The sequence below is a fragment of the Marmota flaviventris genome, chromosome 9, assembly GCF_047511675.1.
Source record: "Marmota flaviventris isolate mMarFla1 chromosome 9, mMarFla1.hap1, whole genome shotgun sequence".
NCBI lineage: Eukaryota > Metazoa > Chordata > Mammalia > Rodentia > Sciuridae > Marmota > Marmota flaviventris.
The window spans coordinates 60,457,338-60,470,406 of NC_092506.1; the positions used below are offsets into that span (position 1 = coordinate 60,457,338).

General features: G+C 34.3%; 1 protein-coding gene across 4 annotated transcripts in view; it reads left to right on the top strand.

Moving 5' to 3' along the window:
* Nup98 (nucleoporin 98 and 96 precursor) overlaps positions 1-13,069 on the top strand; it is a 114,213-nt gene that overhangs the window by 57,988 nt on the left and 43,156 nt on the right. For all 4 annotated transcript variants that reach the window (XM_027942552.2, XM_027942553.2, XM_027942554.2 and 1 more), the window contains exons 15-19: positions 1,692-1,808; positions 3,651-3,949; positions 6,424-6,537; positions 7,594-7,732; positions 12,700-12,877. In XM_027942552.2, the coding sequence (XP_027798353.1) occupies positions 1,692-1,808; positions 3,651-3,949; positions 6,424-6,537; positions 7,594-7,732; positions 12,700-12,877 (847 nt within the window). The remainder of the gene's footprint in view (positions 1-1,691; positions 1,809-3,650; positions 3,950-6,423; positions 6,538-7,593; positions 7,733-12,699; positions 12,878-13,069) is intronic.

The following is a 13,069-nucleotide window of genomic DNA, read 5'->3' on the forward strand; positions in this document are numbered from 1 at the left end:
CAGGGCACTGGTTTCGTTCCTCATCATCTTCTAAAAGTAAAGGTATTGTGTCCAACCACAACTAAAAATATTTTTTAAAAATTTATTCTTCTGATGATGGACACTTAGTGTGTTTCCACCTTTTTAATATTTTGAATAAGGCTGTTGTTTGTGTTGGCATACAGGTATCTAAACATGTCTGTTTTCAATTGAGTAAATACCTAGGAATGGAGTTGGTTATAATGTTAATTCTGTCTTTAACTTTTTGAGAAATGCCAAACTATTTTCCCAGCAATTGTACCATTTCACATCACTAGCAGTGTTCAGTTTCTCCTTGTCAGCACTTACTTTTTTCTCTGAAAAAATGTCTTGTTTATTTGTGTGTCTGGATATTTTTTTATATGTCAGTTGTTATATTTACAAAACTGTCTGGCAGTACCTAGACTTCAAGCATGATATTGGCCCTCAGAGAAATTCATTCTTTTGGGGGGGGGGGGCACACTGGGGATTGATTCCCTGACCTTGTGCATGCTAGCCAAGTACTCACCACTGACAAGAGATTCTTTTAAAAGTAATGTGCTTTTTAAGATAATTGAAAAATACCTGAAAAGGTGGGGCACACCCATCATCCCAGCAACTATGGACATTGAGGTAGGAGAATCACAAGTTTGAGTTCATCCTCAGCAACTTCGAAAGACTTGTCAAGACTCTATCTTAAAATTCTTTTATAAAACGGGCTGGGGATGTAGCTCAGTGGTAAAGCACCCCTGGGTTCAATTCCCAGTACAAAACAAAACAAAACTTGTATATGATAGGAAGTTCTTGAAGTAAACATGCTGTACATAAACCTGAACTTTAAGGTATCTGAATAAATACCAGGAGTTTTTATTCCATTCATTATCTTTTAAAAAAAAAATCTAAAAAAAAAAAAAAAATCTTTCTCATTTAGTCACAAGTATCTGTTCACCTGTTTTCTTTTAGATAGCATATTAAGTTCTGTGGAAGAGATTGTAAAATACTAACTTCTAAAATAGAGGAAAAATCTCTTAAAAAGAGTAAAGGCATGAATTAAAAATATAATCATTGTAATGGGTGATAGCATTCTGGGGTTCAGAGGAGGAAGGGGATTTTCTACTTCAATTTGAAGGTCCTTAGCTTTATTCTTCCCAAAATTAGAATATAATATGTTGGGGCTATTTATGTTATAATTATACATTTCTAAGAAGAGATGTAAATGAACTTGTTAGATCTCTTTGTCCACTGAGTTACCTGCCCAACCCTTTTCATTTTGAGATAAGGTCTTGCTAAGTTGCCCAGGTTAGCCTTGAATTTACAATCTCCTGCCTCAGCCTCCCAAGTAAATGGAATTATAGGTGTATACCACCGCATCCAGGTTGTTAGATCATCTTTTGGTGTACAAGAGTATATCCTTTTGGGCTCTAGTTTTTTTTGTTGTTATTGTTTGTTTGTTTTTTTGTTTTATTTTGTTTTGTTTTTTATTTTTTAGGTGTAGTTGGACACAGTACCTTTATTTGTTTTTTTTTGTTGTTGTTGTTGTGTTGAGGACCGAACCCAGGGTCTCACACATGCTAGGTGAGCACTCTAGTGCTGAGCCACAACCCCAGCCCTGGGATCTATTTTTAAGAAGATGTCTGTGATATAACTGTATAACTAAATTCTATTTTTATTTTTCTTTTGGTCACTGTTTATAGGAAGAGTATCAAGAAGTTGGTTTTGAAGAACCTTAACAATAGCAATCTCTTTTCTCCTGTTAATCGTGATTCAGAAGACCTAGCTTCACCATCTGAATATCCAGAAAATGGTGAGAGGTAAGCTAATTGTTTTAAGTTGCTTTTAAAATCCTATTCTCATTTAGAGGAGATTCTGAGCTTAGAATTTTATGAAAATGTCTAAAGATTTGTGAATATTCCATAGAAGAATTACAACTTAGAGGTATCTAGAAACTGAATAATATTTTTATTTCTTGGGTACTTTAAACTGTAAAATTCTGTTTCATTTCTGCAAAACCATTTTGGTATCAGTACATATTGTTTTAAACAGGGTTAGCATACATTTGACACTCACTTCCTTACAATAAAGAGTACTTTGTCTGGTATAATTAGCAAAATATAACTGAGCAAAAAAAAAAAAATCGGTGTGGAGTTTGTAAAAGAGGAGTTGATAGTATTTATATTAATCCTTAATAGTTTGGTATAAATTTTTCCACTGAAGAAATTTGTTGATTTATAAATACTAATATTGTAGAAATTATGCATGAATGATATGATATTTTACAACCAGCTTATTTCCATCTATTGTAGTTGCCTTTCCATGTTTGTATGAATATGTCTGCCTTCTTATTTTTAATGGCTATATAGTCATTATGGTGAATGTAAGATAATTAAACTAGGGGCTGGGATTGTGGCTCAGCAGTAAATAATCGACCAGCACATGCGAGGCCCTGGGTTGGATCCTCTGTGCCACATAAAAGTAAATAAACAAAGGTTTTGTGTCCAACTACTTCTAAAATATAAATATTTTAAAAAAAAAGATAAACTAGTTCTCCATTATTGGATATTTAGATTATTTATTATTCTTTTCTTCAACATAATGCTTTAGTACAAAAATCCTTAATTATACTTCATTCTACTTAGAATATACAAAGACTTCTTTGATTAATAATACTTCTTTATTTAATGCAGACTCTAATATTAAAGTTAAAATTTTTTCAGTGTTTTATCTTGAAATTAATCACCACCCATTTGTTCCCACACAGTAGAGCATACTGGTTATTTGTTTGTTTTTGAGGTGGTACTGGGGATTGACTTGGGCACTTGGCCACTGCGCCACATCCCCAGCCTTATTTTGTATTTTATTTAGAGACAAGGTCTCACTGAGTTGCTTAGTGCCTTGCTTTTGCTGAGGCTGGCTTTGAATTGAGCATACTGTTTTTGTTTTTTTGCAGTGCTAGGAATTGAACTCAAAGCCTCTTACATGCTAGATTAGCGCTTTATTGTTAAGCTACAACCCCAGCTTAAAATTTTTGTTTTAGACCAAAAATTGAGGTTCTAAGATCCATTCATTCATGAAAATAGAGCAGTTAAAGACATGGAATCTAAAGGTAAAGTTTCTGTGTTAAAATTTCAGCTTTAGGGGGACTGGGATTGTGGCTAGTGGTAGAGTGCTTGCCTTGCACATGTGGGGCACTGGGTTTGATCCTCAGCAGCATATAAAAATATGTAAACAAAATTAAGATATTATGTCCATGTATTAAAGAAAAAACTTTTCAGCTTTAGGGACTGGGGTTGTAGCTCAGTGCAGAGCTCTTGCCTCCCACATGTGAGGCACTGGGTTCGAGCCTCTGCATCACATAAAAATAAACAAAGATATTATGTCCATCTATAACTAAAAATTTTTTTAAATATCAAAATTTTTTTTTTCAGTACTCACAACTTTGCAGCGTTGCACAAGTTATTTTTTTGTGCCAAGTTTTCTGTAAAATAGGAAAAGAAATTATAACCTATTTCACAGGATTGCTTTAAATACAAAATTAATGTTTAATATTTGGAATTACCCAGAACATTGCCAGATATTTAGTAAAGGGTCATTAAAGGTTAGTGTTGTTATTATTACTGATTAAGGAGTTATTAAATTATTTTCTTCTTTTTCAGATTTAGTTTCCTGAGCAAACCTGTAGATGAGAACCATCAGCAGGATGGTGATGATGATTCTCTTGTATCACGTTTTTATAATAATCCTATTGCCAAACCCATTCCTCAAACCCCAGAGAATTCTGGAAGTAAACACAACAGTAGCAATAGTGTGGATGATTCAATTGTTGCATTAAACATGCGGGTTGCTTTGCGAAATGGACTGGAAGGAAGCAGTGAAGAAACCTCCTTTCATGATGAGTCACTGCAAGATGACAGAGAAGAAATAGAAAATAGTGCTTATCATGTGCATCCAGCAGGTCAGATTCATGTACATTATCTACATTTGAAATAGTTAAAATTAATGTGTTTAATTACCCTGGTTTAGTTTAAAGAGGCCCAATTTTATAATCAAAGAGATTGCCATGATACATTCCCTAACTCTGCAACTCAGATAGCTTGCATACTAGTTTTTTTTTTTTTAATTGTGGTTGTTGTCAGTGTTTATTTTATTTATTTATATGTGGTGCTGAGAATCGAACCCAGTGCCTCACACATGCTAGGCAAGTGCTCTACCACTGAGCCACAACCTCAGCCCGCTTACTAGTTTTTAAATGAGTGTGATTATTTTCTGCTATATTAAATTTTCAAGATTTGAGCTAGAATAAGTATATAGAGAGATCATAATTCCTGACCTGTATTGGACATTCAGATAGAAATTGTTGTATTAACCCCAAATCCCCCAAAATTAATCCATTAAACAAGTAAACTACAAGATCAAGTATCTTGATCATCTTTTACCTTTTTTATCTATTAACACAGTAGTGTTTCAGGTTTGGATGAAGATTATTATTTTTATTTTTATAAACTCATGTGAAATATACATATAACGAAGACGTACATTAATTTTTAAGTGTTTATTTCAGTTAATTTTGACATGTATGTATCTGGTATCTAACACCCCAAACAGGATAGAGAATTTTTTTTTTTTTTTAAACCCTGGAAAGTTCATTGATAGACCAGAATTTAACCAGAACTCTAGTTTCTGTCACATAGAATACTTTTGGCTGTTCTTGCATCTGACACAAATGGAACTGATATATTTTCTTTTTGTACTTAATATTATTTATGAGAATTCATTCATGATATTGACAATTTTTTTTTATTGTTCTGTGGTATTCCATTATAAAAATATGCCACATTTTGTTTAACCTTTCTCTGTGAATGAACATTTGGATTGAAGTGTCTATAAAAATTTTATATAAGGCTGGGATGTAGCTCAGTAGAAAAGCATCTGCCTTGCATTCACAAAGCCCTGGGTTCGACTGCCCTGGTTCCAAAAAAGACCAAAACAAAACAAAAAAAATTGTTTAATCTAGTTCTCTTATTGCCTTCGTATATATCTTCTGTTTACTTGCTTCCTGAGTAAACAACTTTGTACTTTTACATAAGTAATCTCAAGTATCTATATTCATTACAAATTTATTCCAATATTATGTCTTTTTAAATACCCAAAAAACGTTTTTTATTGATTCTAATTTTCTCATTTACCTTGTTTCCTAACACTTAATTTAGATCTCCCTTCCCACAGACATTCTAACAACCCTCTAAACCTTGCCAGTGAAAAGCAAGTATGCCAGTGGACTATGCTAGAGGCTGGAGTTGGATCTGATGTCAAAGCAAGCTACCCTGATAACCTAGCTACAAATAATAGTACAGGGAGGGATAAGAACAACCATACCAATGTTGCAGTGTTTTTGTTCATTTTGTTTTTAAATCTTATCACATCTTATCCTTTTTTTTGGTATATTCTGAAACCCTTCTCCACGCTAATATTTCTTTTCCTTGGGCCATTGGATACCATTTAGGTATTATTGAAATCTATTTGGTTGATGGTTTTTTAGTAATAGTAATTATGGTCCTTTAAATTTTCATTTTTCATGGAACTTTCTCATGTTGGATTTTTCAAATCATCTTGATTTAGCTGTGCAAAAGATGTAAATTTGAGAGACAGTAGGTTATAAAACAGAAAGTGTTGGGTTTGGAGTTTTGTCTTCACCTCTATGGCTAAATGTAAACCAAGGCACATTATTTTCGCCTTCGGTTTGGTATCCTGTATATAAAATAAAAGTGGTTCAAGAAAGACTTTCCCAGAGTGTAATCTATGAAATGCCTTTCATATTAGAGGATGTTAATGAATATCCTTTGAAATGAGTTTTCTGTGAAAAGAGCAGATTAAGTCTGGGGACCACAAAGTTTAAGCAGAGTTAAATAGTTAGTCTTCATTTTAGTGTAAATGTTCTGAGACTGTAAAATATTTAATTTTTGTTTGTTTTGCTGTACTCGGGATTGAACCCAGGGCTTCACACATGCTAGACAAGCACTCTGCCTCTGAGTTTCATCCCCAGCCCTCTAATTATAATGTATGTTTCTCAGCATTTGGGACCATGAAGCCTTTTTTTCAAAAAATAGTTTTTCCTTTGTATTTGATAAAAAACTAGATTGGAAAAAATATTTTCTTTGTATTTTCTCTTTATATAATAATTTAGCTATTATATAAGGTAATTTTTTTTAAATGCTCACTTCATAGTTGTGTTTTATTTTTATTTATTTTTTATCAGTACCGAGGGATGAACCCAGTGCCTATACATACTTGGCAAGGTCTCTACCACTGAGCCACACCCCGGTCCTTTTAGGAAAGAAGTTAATAAATAAAAAATTAAATAAATACTACTGAGAATTCCTCTACCCAATGATAGTCACGATTAATATTTTCTTTCTTTTATGGTCATAGGCATTGTCCTCACTAAGGTTGGTTACTACACTATTCCATCTATGGATGATCTTGCCAAAATTACCAATGAAAAAGGAGAGTGCATTGTCTCTGACTTCACCATTGGTCGTAAAGGTAAGTGTGAGTTTAGGAGTTAGTGTATAAGCCAGGATTTTTCACCTGTTTTCTAATTAAGGAAAGTCTTTGGTATCTGAATCTGTTTTTTCCTACATTTAGGTCTCCCTTGTCCTGAATAGTAGAAACTTGGATTGATAAGTAACAAAACCAGAAAGACTAGGACGATATAGCATTCTATTGGTTTAGGTATGCCCATCTGGGGCTGGTAACTGTTTGCTTTGATTCAGTTTTCTAAAATTAAAGAAAATAGCAAGACATACTAGGTGAGAAAATTGAATAATAGGCAAAGAATATTTAATACTTAGGATTATCATTACAGCTGACTTTATTTTCTTGGAAGAAAATTCTTATCATTCTATATTATATTTAAAAAGGGGTCAGGCAAACTGGGCGTGGTGGCCCATATGTATAATCTCAGCTATTTGGCAGACTGTGATAGGAGAATCTAAGTTTGAAGCCAGCCAGGGCCATTTAGTGAGACCTTGTCTCAAAATAAAATAAAAGGCTGGGAATGTGGTAGTAAGGTTCAACCCCTAGTACCTCTGAAAAAGTGGGAGTGCCCTCAAGCAATTTAATTTACATATGGCAGGCTAAGTAATTACTAAGAGTTGTTTATATAGCAGTGTGTCAGATATTTGTAATCCCAGTGATCTGGGAGGCTGAGGCAGGAGGATAGCAAGTTTGAGGCCAGCCTCAGCAACTTAGCTAGGCCCTAAACAACTTGGTGAGACCCAGCCTCAAAAAATTAAAGGATCTAGGCATGTGTCTCAGTGGTCATTTAAAAAAAAAAAAAAGAAGATTGTTATGAGATAGCAGAAATGTTGTAAAAGTGCAGGTGTTACATCAGATAATAGGGTAATTTATGTCAGTCCCTCTGTCCCCATTCTTCCTTTGCTGGGATGGAAATCACCCACTTCACAATGCTAGATGATTTAAAATATTGATTATTTAAAGCTCTTTTTCCCTTCTGGTTATTTAATTACTTTAGATAAAAAGTGGGATTTTGCTCCCTCATACAGGATGAACTTTTAACTATTACTCTCACACTTTTAGGTTATGGCTCTATCTATTTTGAAGGCGATGTGAATTTGACCAATCTAAATTTGGATGATATTGTGCATATCCGAAGGAAAGAAGTTATTGTCTACTTAGATGATAACCAGAAACCACCTGTGGGCGAAGGACTAAATAGGTATAAACTTATTTGGATATAGAAAATAATAAACTAACCAACAGTTTTTTTTTTTTTTTTTAAACATGGATGTGTTTCCTGTATATGTATTTCCTTCTGCAGCCAGGTTTTGTTGACTAACCTATAGTAAGTTTGATTATTGTTTCTCTGCTTTCATTTAAAAGTATAAATGAGGCACATGCCTATAATCTTAGCTACTCTGGCTGAGGCAAAAGAATTGCAAGTTCAAGGCTAGCCTGGGCAATTTAGTGAGAACCTGCCTCAAAATAAAATTTTTTAAAAGGGCTGGGGATATGGCTCAGTGGTGGAATGCTCATGTGTTCAACCCCCAATACCAAGGGAGAAGGAAAGACACGAATGCACATAGAAAAAAACCAAGTGAGGACACAGCATGAAAGTGGCCTATATACAAAGGGGGAAGAGGTATCAGAAGAAAGAAAACCAGCTGACATCTTATTTTGTCCTTCTATTCTTCAGAATTGTCCCTCTTGGTGAGGAGATTAGGTTCATAGAGATTTCAGGTGGAAGCCAGGAAGCCAGTTAATTCAGATGGTCATGTTTGAGGGTGCTCTCTGGGTTGCACCAGGCTGGTCTTGAATTTGCAGTCCTCCTGCCTCAGCCTCTAGAGTAGCTGTACCACTGCACCTGGCTAAAAAGCATTTGACAGAGTTTTATACATATCATTGCCAAAGAAATGGTTCCTGATATCAGTAGCAATGGTGAGAACTGTCTGGAAGGACTTTCTAGGGCCTGTAGGCTTTCCTCAAAAACCCAGTTATTCTAGGCCCAGTCCTCATGACCTTTGTCTAGGGAAAAACTTGAGGCTTCTCTAGGCCCCAGCAAGCCAGCAACCCCCCCTCCTGAGGCCCCTCAACTCCCAAGGAGGTACTTCTGAGTGACATGGAAACTTTCTGGTAAACACTCAAAAGAACTGGGAACAAGCTCAAGGCCTTGCACATGCTAATCTCTGCTCAAATGTCCTTTTATAAGAAAGAATGTCCTGACCAAAGCTCAAGAGAAATTGTAGTGTCATCTACATCCTTTTGAATGTTGACTACCCAAAAAGATACACCACATCCTAATATCCAGTACCTGTGAAGTGACCTTCTTGCAAAAAGTGCCCTTGGAAATGTAATTAAGAATTTTGAGATGATATCCTGAATTATTTGAGTGGGCTCTAAATCAAATAAAATGAGATTAGAATGATGGCAGCTACAGGATGCAGGTACAAAGAATACTGACAGCCATCAGAAACTGAAGAAGGATGTAAGACTTCTCTACTAGAACCCCTGAAGGAAGGGGTTCCTACCAGTACTTTTTTTTTTTTTTTTTTTTAAAGAGAGAGTGGGAGAATTTTTTAATATTTATTTTTTAGTTTTTGGTGGACACAGCATCTTTGTTTGTATGTGGTACTGAGGATCGAACCTGGGCCCCACGCATGCCAGGCGAGCACGCTACCGCTTTAGCCACATCCCCAGCCCCCTACCAGTACTTTTAATTTAGAATTCTGGTTTCCAGATGTATGAGAGAATAAATTTCTGGTGTTTTTTTTTTTTTTTTTTTTAATGGTTCTAAGGATTGAACCCAGGGGTGCTTAACCACTGAGCCATTTCCCCAGCCCTTTTTAATTTTTATATTTTGATACACCTCCTGAATCACTAGAATTACAGACATGTGTCACTGTGTTCAGTATTATCTATTTAAAAAATTATGATAAACAAAGCTATACTATGACAATGGGACTCCTTTTCCCTAATAGTCACAGATCCAACTGCTAATTTTAAAAATTCTTTTCCAGTACTGTTGGTTCCCTGCCTGTGCCCCATCCTTGTTTCTGCTCTGGCCACACTTATTATTTTAGTGTGAGAGCCTAGCCTCTAATATATCTTCAGATAGGTGAAAGAAATATAGTTAAACTAATTCGTCTTTATAATAAAACCTCAATTTAAACTAATATATCTTTATAAACCTCAATTGTGAAAAAATAGATAATCTAAGTAAACATTTAACAAGAAGAAGATTGATTCAATGATCTAAAACCTCACAGCAAAGAAAAGCTCAAGACCAGATGACTTCACTGATTGATTCTACTGAACATTTAAAAACAAGTTCACTGGCTGGGGATATAGTTTAGTGGTACAGAGCTTGCATACCTAGCAAGCACAAGGCCTGAGGTTCAATCCCCAGCAAACACCCACCTGCTGCCCACAAAAAAAAAAAAAAAAAAAAGACACCAGAATACCAGTTCTCTAGCTGTTTCAAAAAATTGAAGAAAAGGGAACTCTTCCAAATTGCTTCTGTGGTTCTAAAACTAGACAGACACTATAAGGAAAGGAAACAACAGGTCAGTGTATTTAATGAATATATTGATGTGAAAATTATCAACAAGAAATAGCAAATAATAGAACATTAAAAGAATTACACACCATGACCAAGTGATAAACTTTGGAATGCAAGAGGGTTCAGTATATGAAAATCAATGTTGTACACCATTTTAAGAGGATAAAAGGGAAAATACCACCTGACTATTTTGATTGATGTAGAAAAAGTATTTGATTAAATTTATTACTGTTTTATAATATAAACACTTAACAAACTCTAGGGATAGATGGAAACTACCTTAATATGATGAAGACTATATATGAAAAACACAGTTTATATGGTTATGCTATAATCCTGAAAGCTTTGTCTTTAAGACAAAATAAGGATGCCTGCTTTTTCTACTTCTCTCAAATATAACTACTCTAAATCCTAGAGTAATTAAGCAAGAAAAAGGAATAAAAGGCATGTAATTTTGAAGAAGTAAATTTATGTTTTCAAGGCTCCACAAAAATATTAGTACTTTACAGTTATATCAGAAAGAATAAACTAAAAACTATAAACCATTGTTGAAAGAAATTAAAGAGGACACAGAAACAGGAAAGACATCCCATGTTCATGGGTAGAAGACATAATATTGTTAAAGTGTTCATGTAGTCCTTCCTTGGTATCCATGGTTCCAAAACCCCACTCCTCATGGAAACCACAATTTTAATGGTAAAGTTCCTAATATAAAATTGCATAGCATTTTCATGTAATCTATACACATTCTTCAAGAAGTTTAAATTGTATCTAGCTTACTTATAATACCTAGTATAGAGTAAATGGTATGTAAGTAGTTTTTACACTATATTTAGGAGATGGTAACAAGGAAAAATGTCTTAAAATATTAAGTACAAATAGGGTTGGATTGTTTTCCTTGCATATTTTTGATCTATGGTTGATTAAATTCATAATGTTCCAGTTGTGTATAAGAAAGTATTGAAAGCAAGATCACTTTCAAGAAATAATTGTAGGGGCTGGGACTGTAGCTCAGTGGTAGAGCACCTGCCTCGCTCGTATGAGGTGCTGGGTTCAATACTCAGCACCACGTAAAAATAAATAAATAAAAATATTGTGTCCATCTACAACTAAAAAAAATATTTAAAAACTTGTATAGTTAATGTTGGTGGTAGTGCTTATTCATAATAGAAAATTGAAGACAATTCAATTGCTCATTACCAAATGGATAGAATATGCACAATGTTTTATATATACATACAATAGAATATTATTCAGCCTCAAAAAAGATAAAATTCTGACGTGTTATAGCATATATGAACTTTGAGGGCATTATGCTAAATGCAATAAACAGGTCTAAAAAAGACTTAAGAATGATTCTGCTTTGAAGGCATCTAGGTAAGTCAACTTCATAGAAATAAAATAGAATGATGGTAGCAAGGAGCTGCGGGTGGGTGAAAAATAGGGAGTTGTTTAGTGTATTAGTTTATTTTCTGTTCAGTAACATAGACTGTGTGAGTTTTTTAAAAAAAGGTTTTGTTTTGGCTCATTGTCCTGGAAATTCAAGGTCCCAGATTGGGCAGCAGCAGGTAGTGATGGCCTTCTTGATGGCAAAATCCTGAGGCAATATAGGGCATCTCATTGCTAGAGACAGGGAGTGGTGGTGTATATGTATATCTGTCTGGTTTTTCTCCTTATAAACCCACCAAGATTCAGTCATGGGAATTCCAGTGTAAGACCTTATCTAATCCTGATCACCCTAAACACCAAAATTGGATTAAGTTTCTGCCCTTTTAACTTTACAGTAGGGATTAAATTTCAACACATAAAACCTTGGGACTAACGTTGTGGCTCAGTAGTATAGCACTTGCCTAGCATGGTGAGGCCCTTGGTTTGATTCTCAGCACCACATATAAATAAATAAAATAAAGATCCATTGACAACTAAAAAAATATTAAAAGGAGAAAATAAATAAGTAGCCTTGAGTGATACACGGTTTTCCATGAAAACCATAGCAGAGGCATAGAGTTTAAGTTTTATAAGATGAAAGTCCTGGAGGTTGGTTGTACAACAATATCAGTATACTTAACTACTAAAATGTACAGTTAGAAATAGTTAAGATGATAAATTACATGGTGTTTTTATTACAATTTGAAAAATAATCTACATAACTGTTGTATTTATCTCCACTCATTATTTAATAGTCAATACTCACTGTTCTTGATATTTTATTCTATAAACATTTATTATTAATAAATCATCTTACTTACTACTATTTAGCACAGTAGAACTTTTGAGACTGACATTGAGAGTTAAGTATCACATTAGACTGTGACCTAAATAACTTTGAATCAGTTATTCATAACTTAAGTGTTACTAAAATTAGATTGGAAATGACTGATGTACCATGGTAGTTTGAAATAAATGCAGTCTGACTATATAAACCAGATATTGAGTTAGTTGATATTGGTAGTGACTCCTTGTTTTTAACCTTGACTACTGTGGGAGGCAAGACTCAATTTTATGAAACAACTGCAGAATAATTTCAGAGTAGTAGAACTACCTTTATTTGTTATTTATATAGGTTTTGGTTGGCTTTCTGGTTTTAAATGTGAAGCGTTTACACTTTGCTTGGTTATACTTTACAGGAAGGCTGAAGTTACCTTGGATGGGGTTTGGCCAACAGATAAAACATCCCGTTGTTTAATAAAGAGCCCAGATCGACTTGCTGATATCAACTATGAGGGGAGATTGGAAGCAGTTTCAAGGAAACAAGGAGCTCAGTTCAAAGAGTACAGACCTGAAACTGGTTCTTGGGTGTTTAAGGTATAGTCACTTAACTGTTTTTTAAATTTTATTTTATAAACTGTAGTTGGGAATCACAAAATGTTTGTGTTGAAGGAATTCCTGTCTTAAATTCTCTATATTTTTATAAATTAGGAAATAGGTGTGGACATAGATAGATATATCATGATATATTCTAAATTCCACACCTAGTTACTCAGCAATAATGAGCAT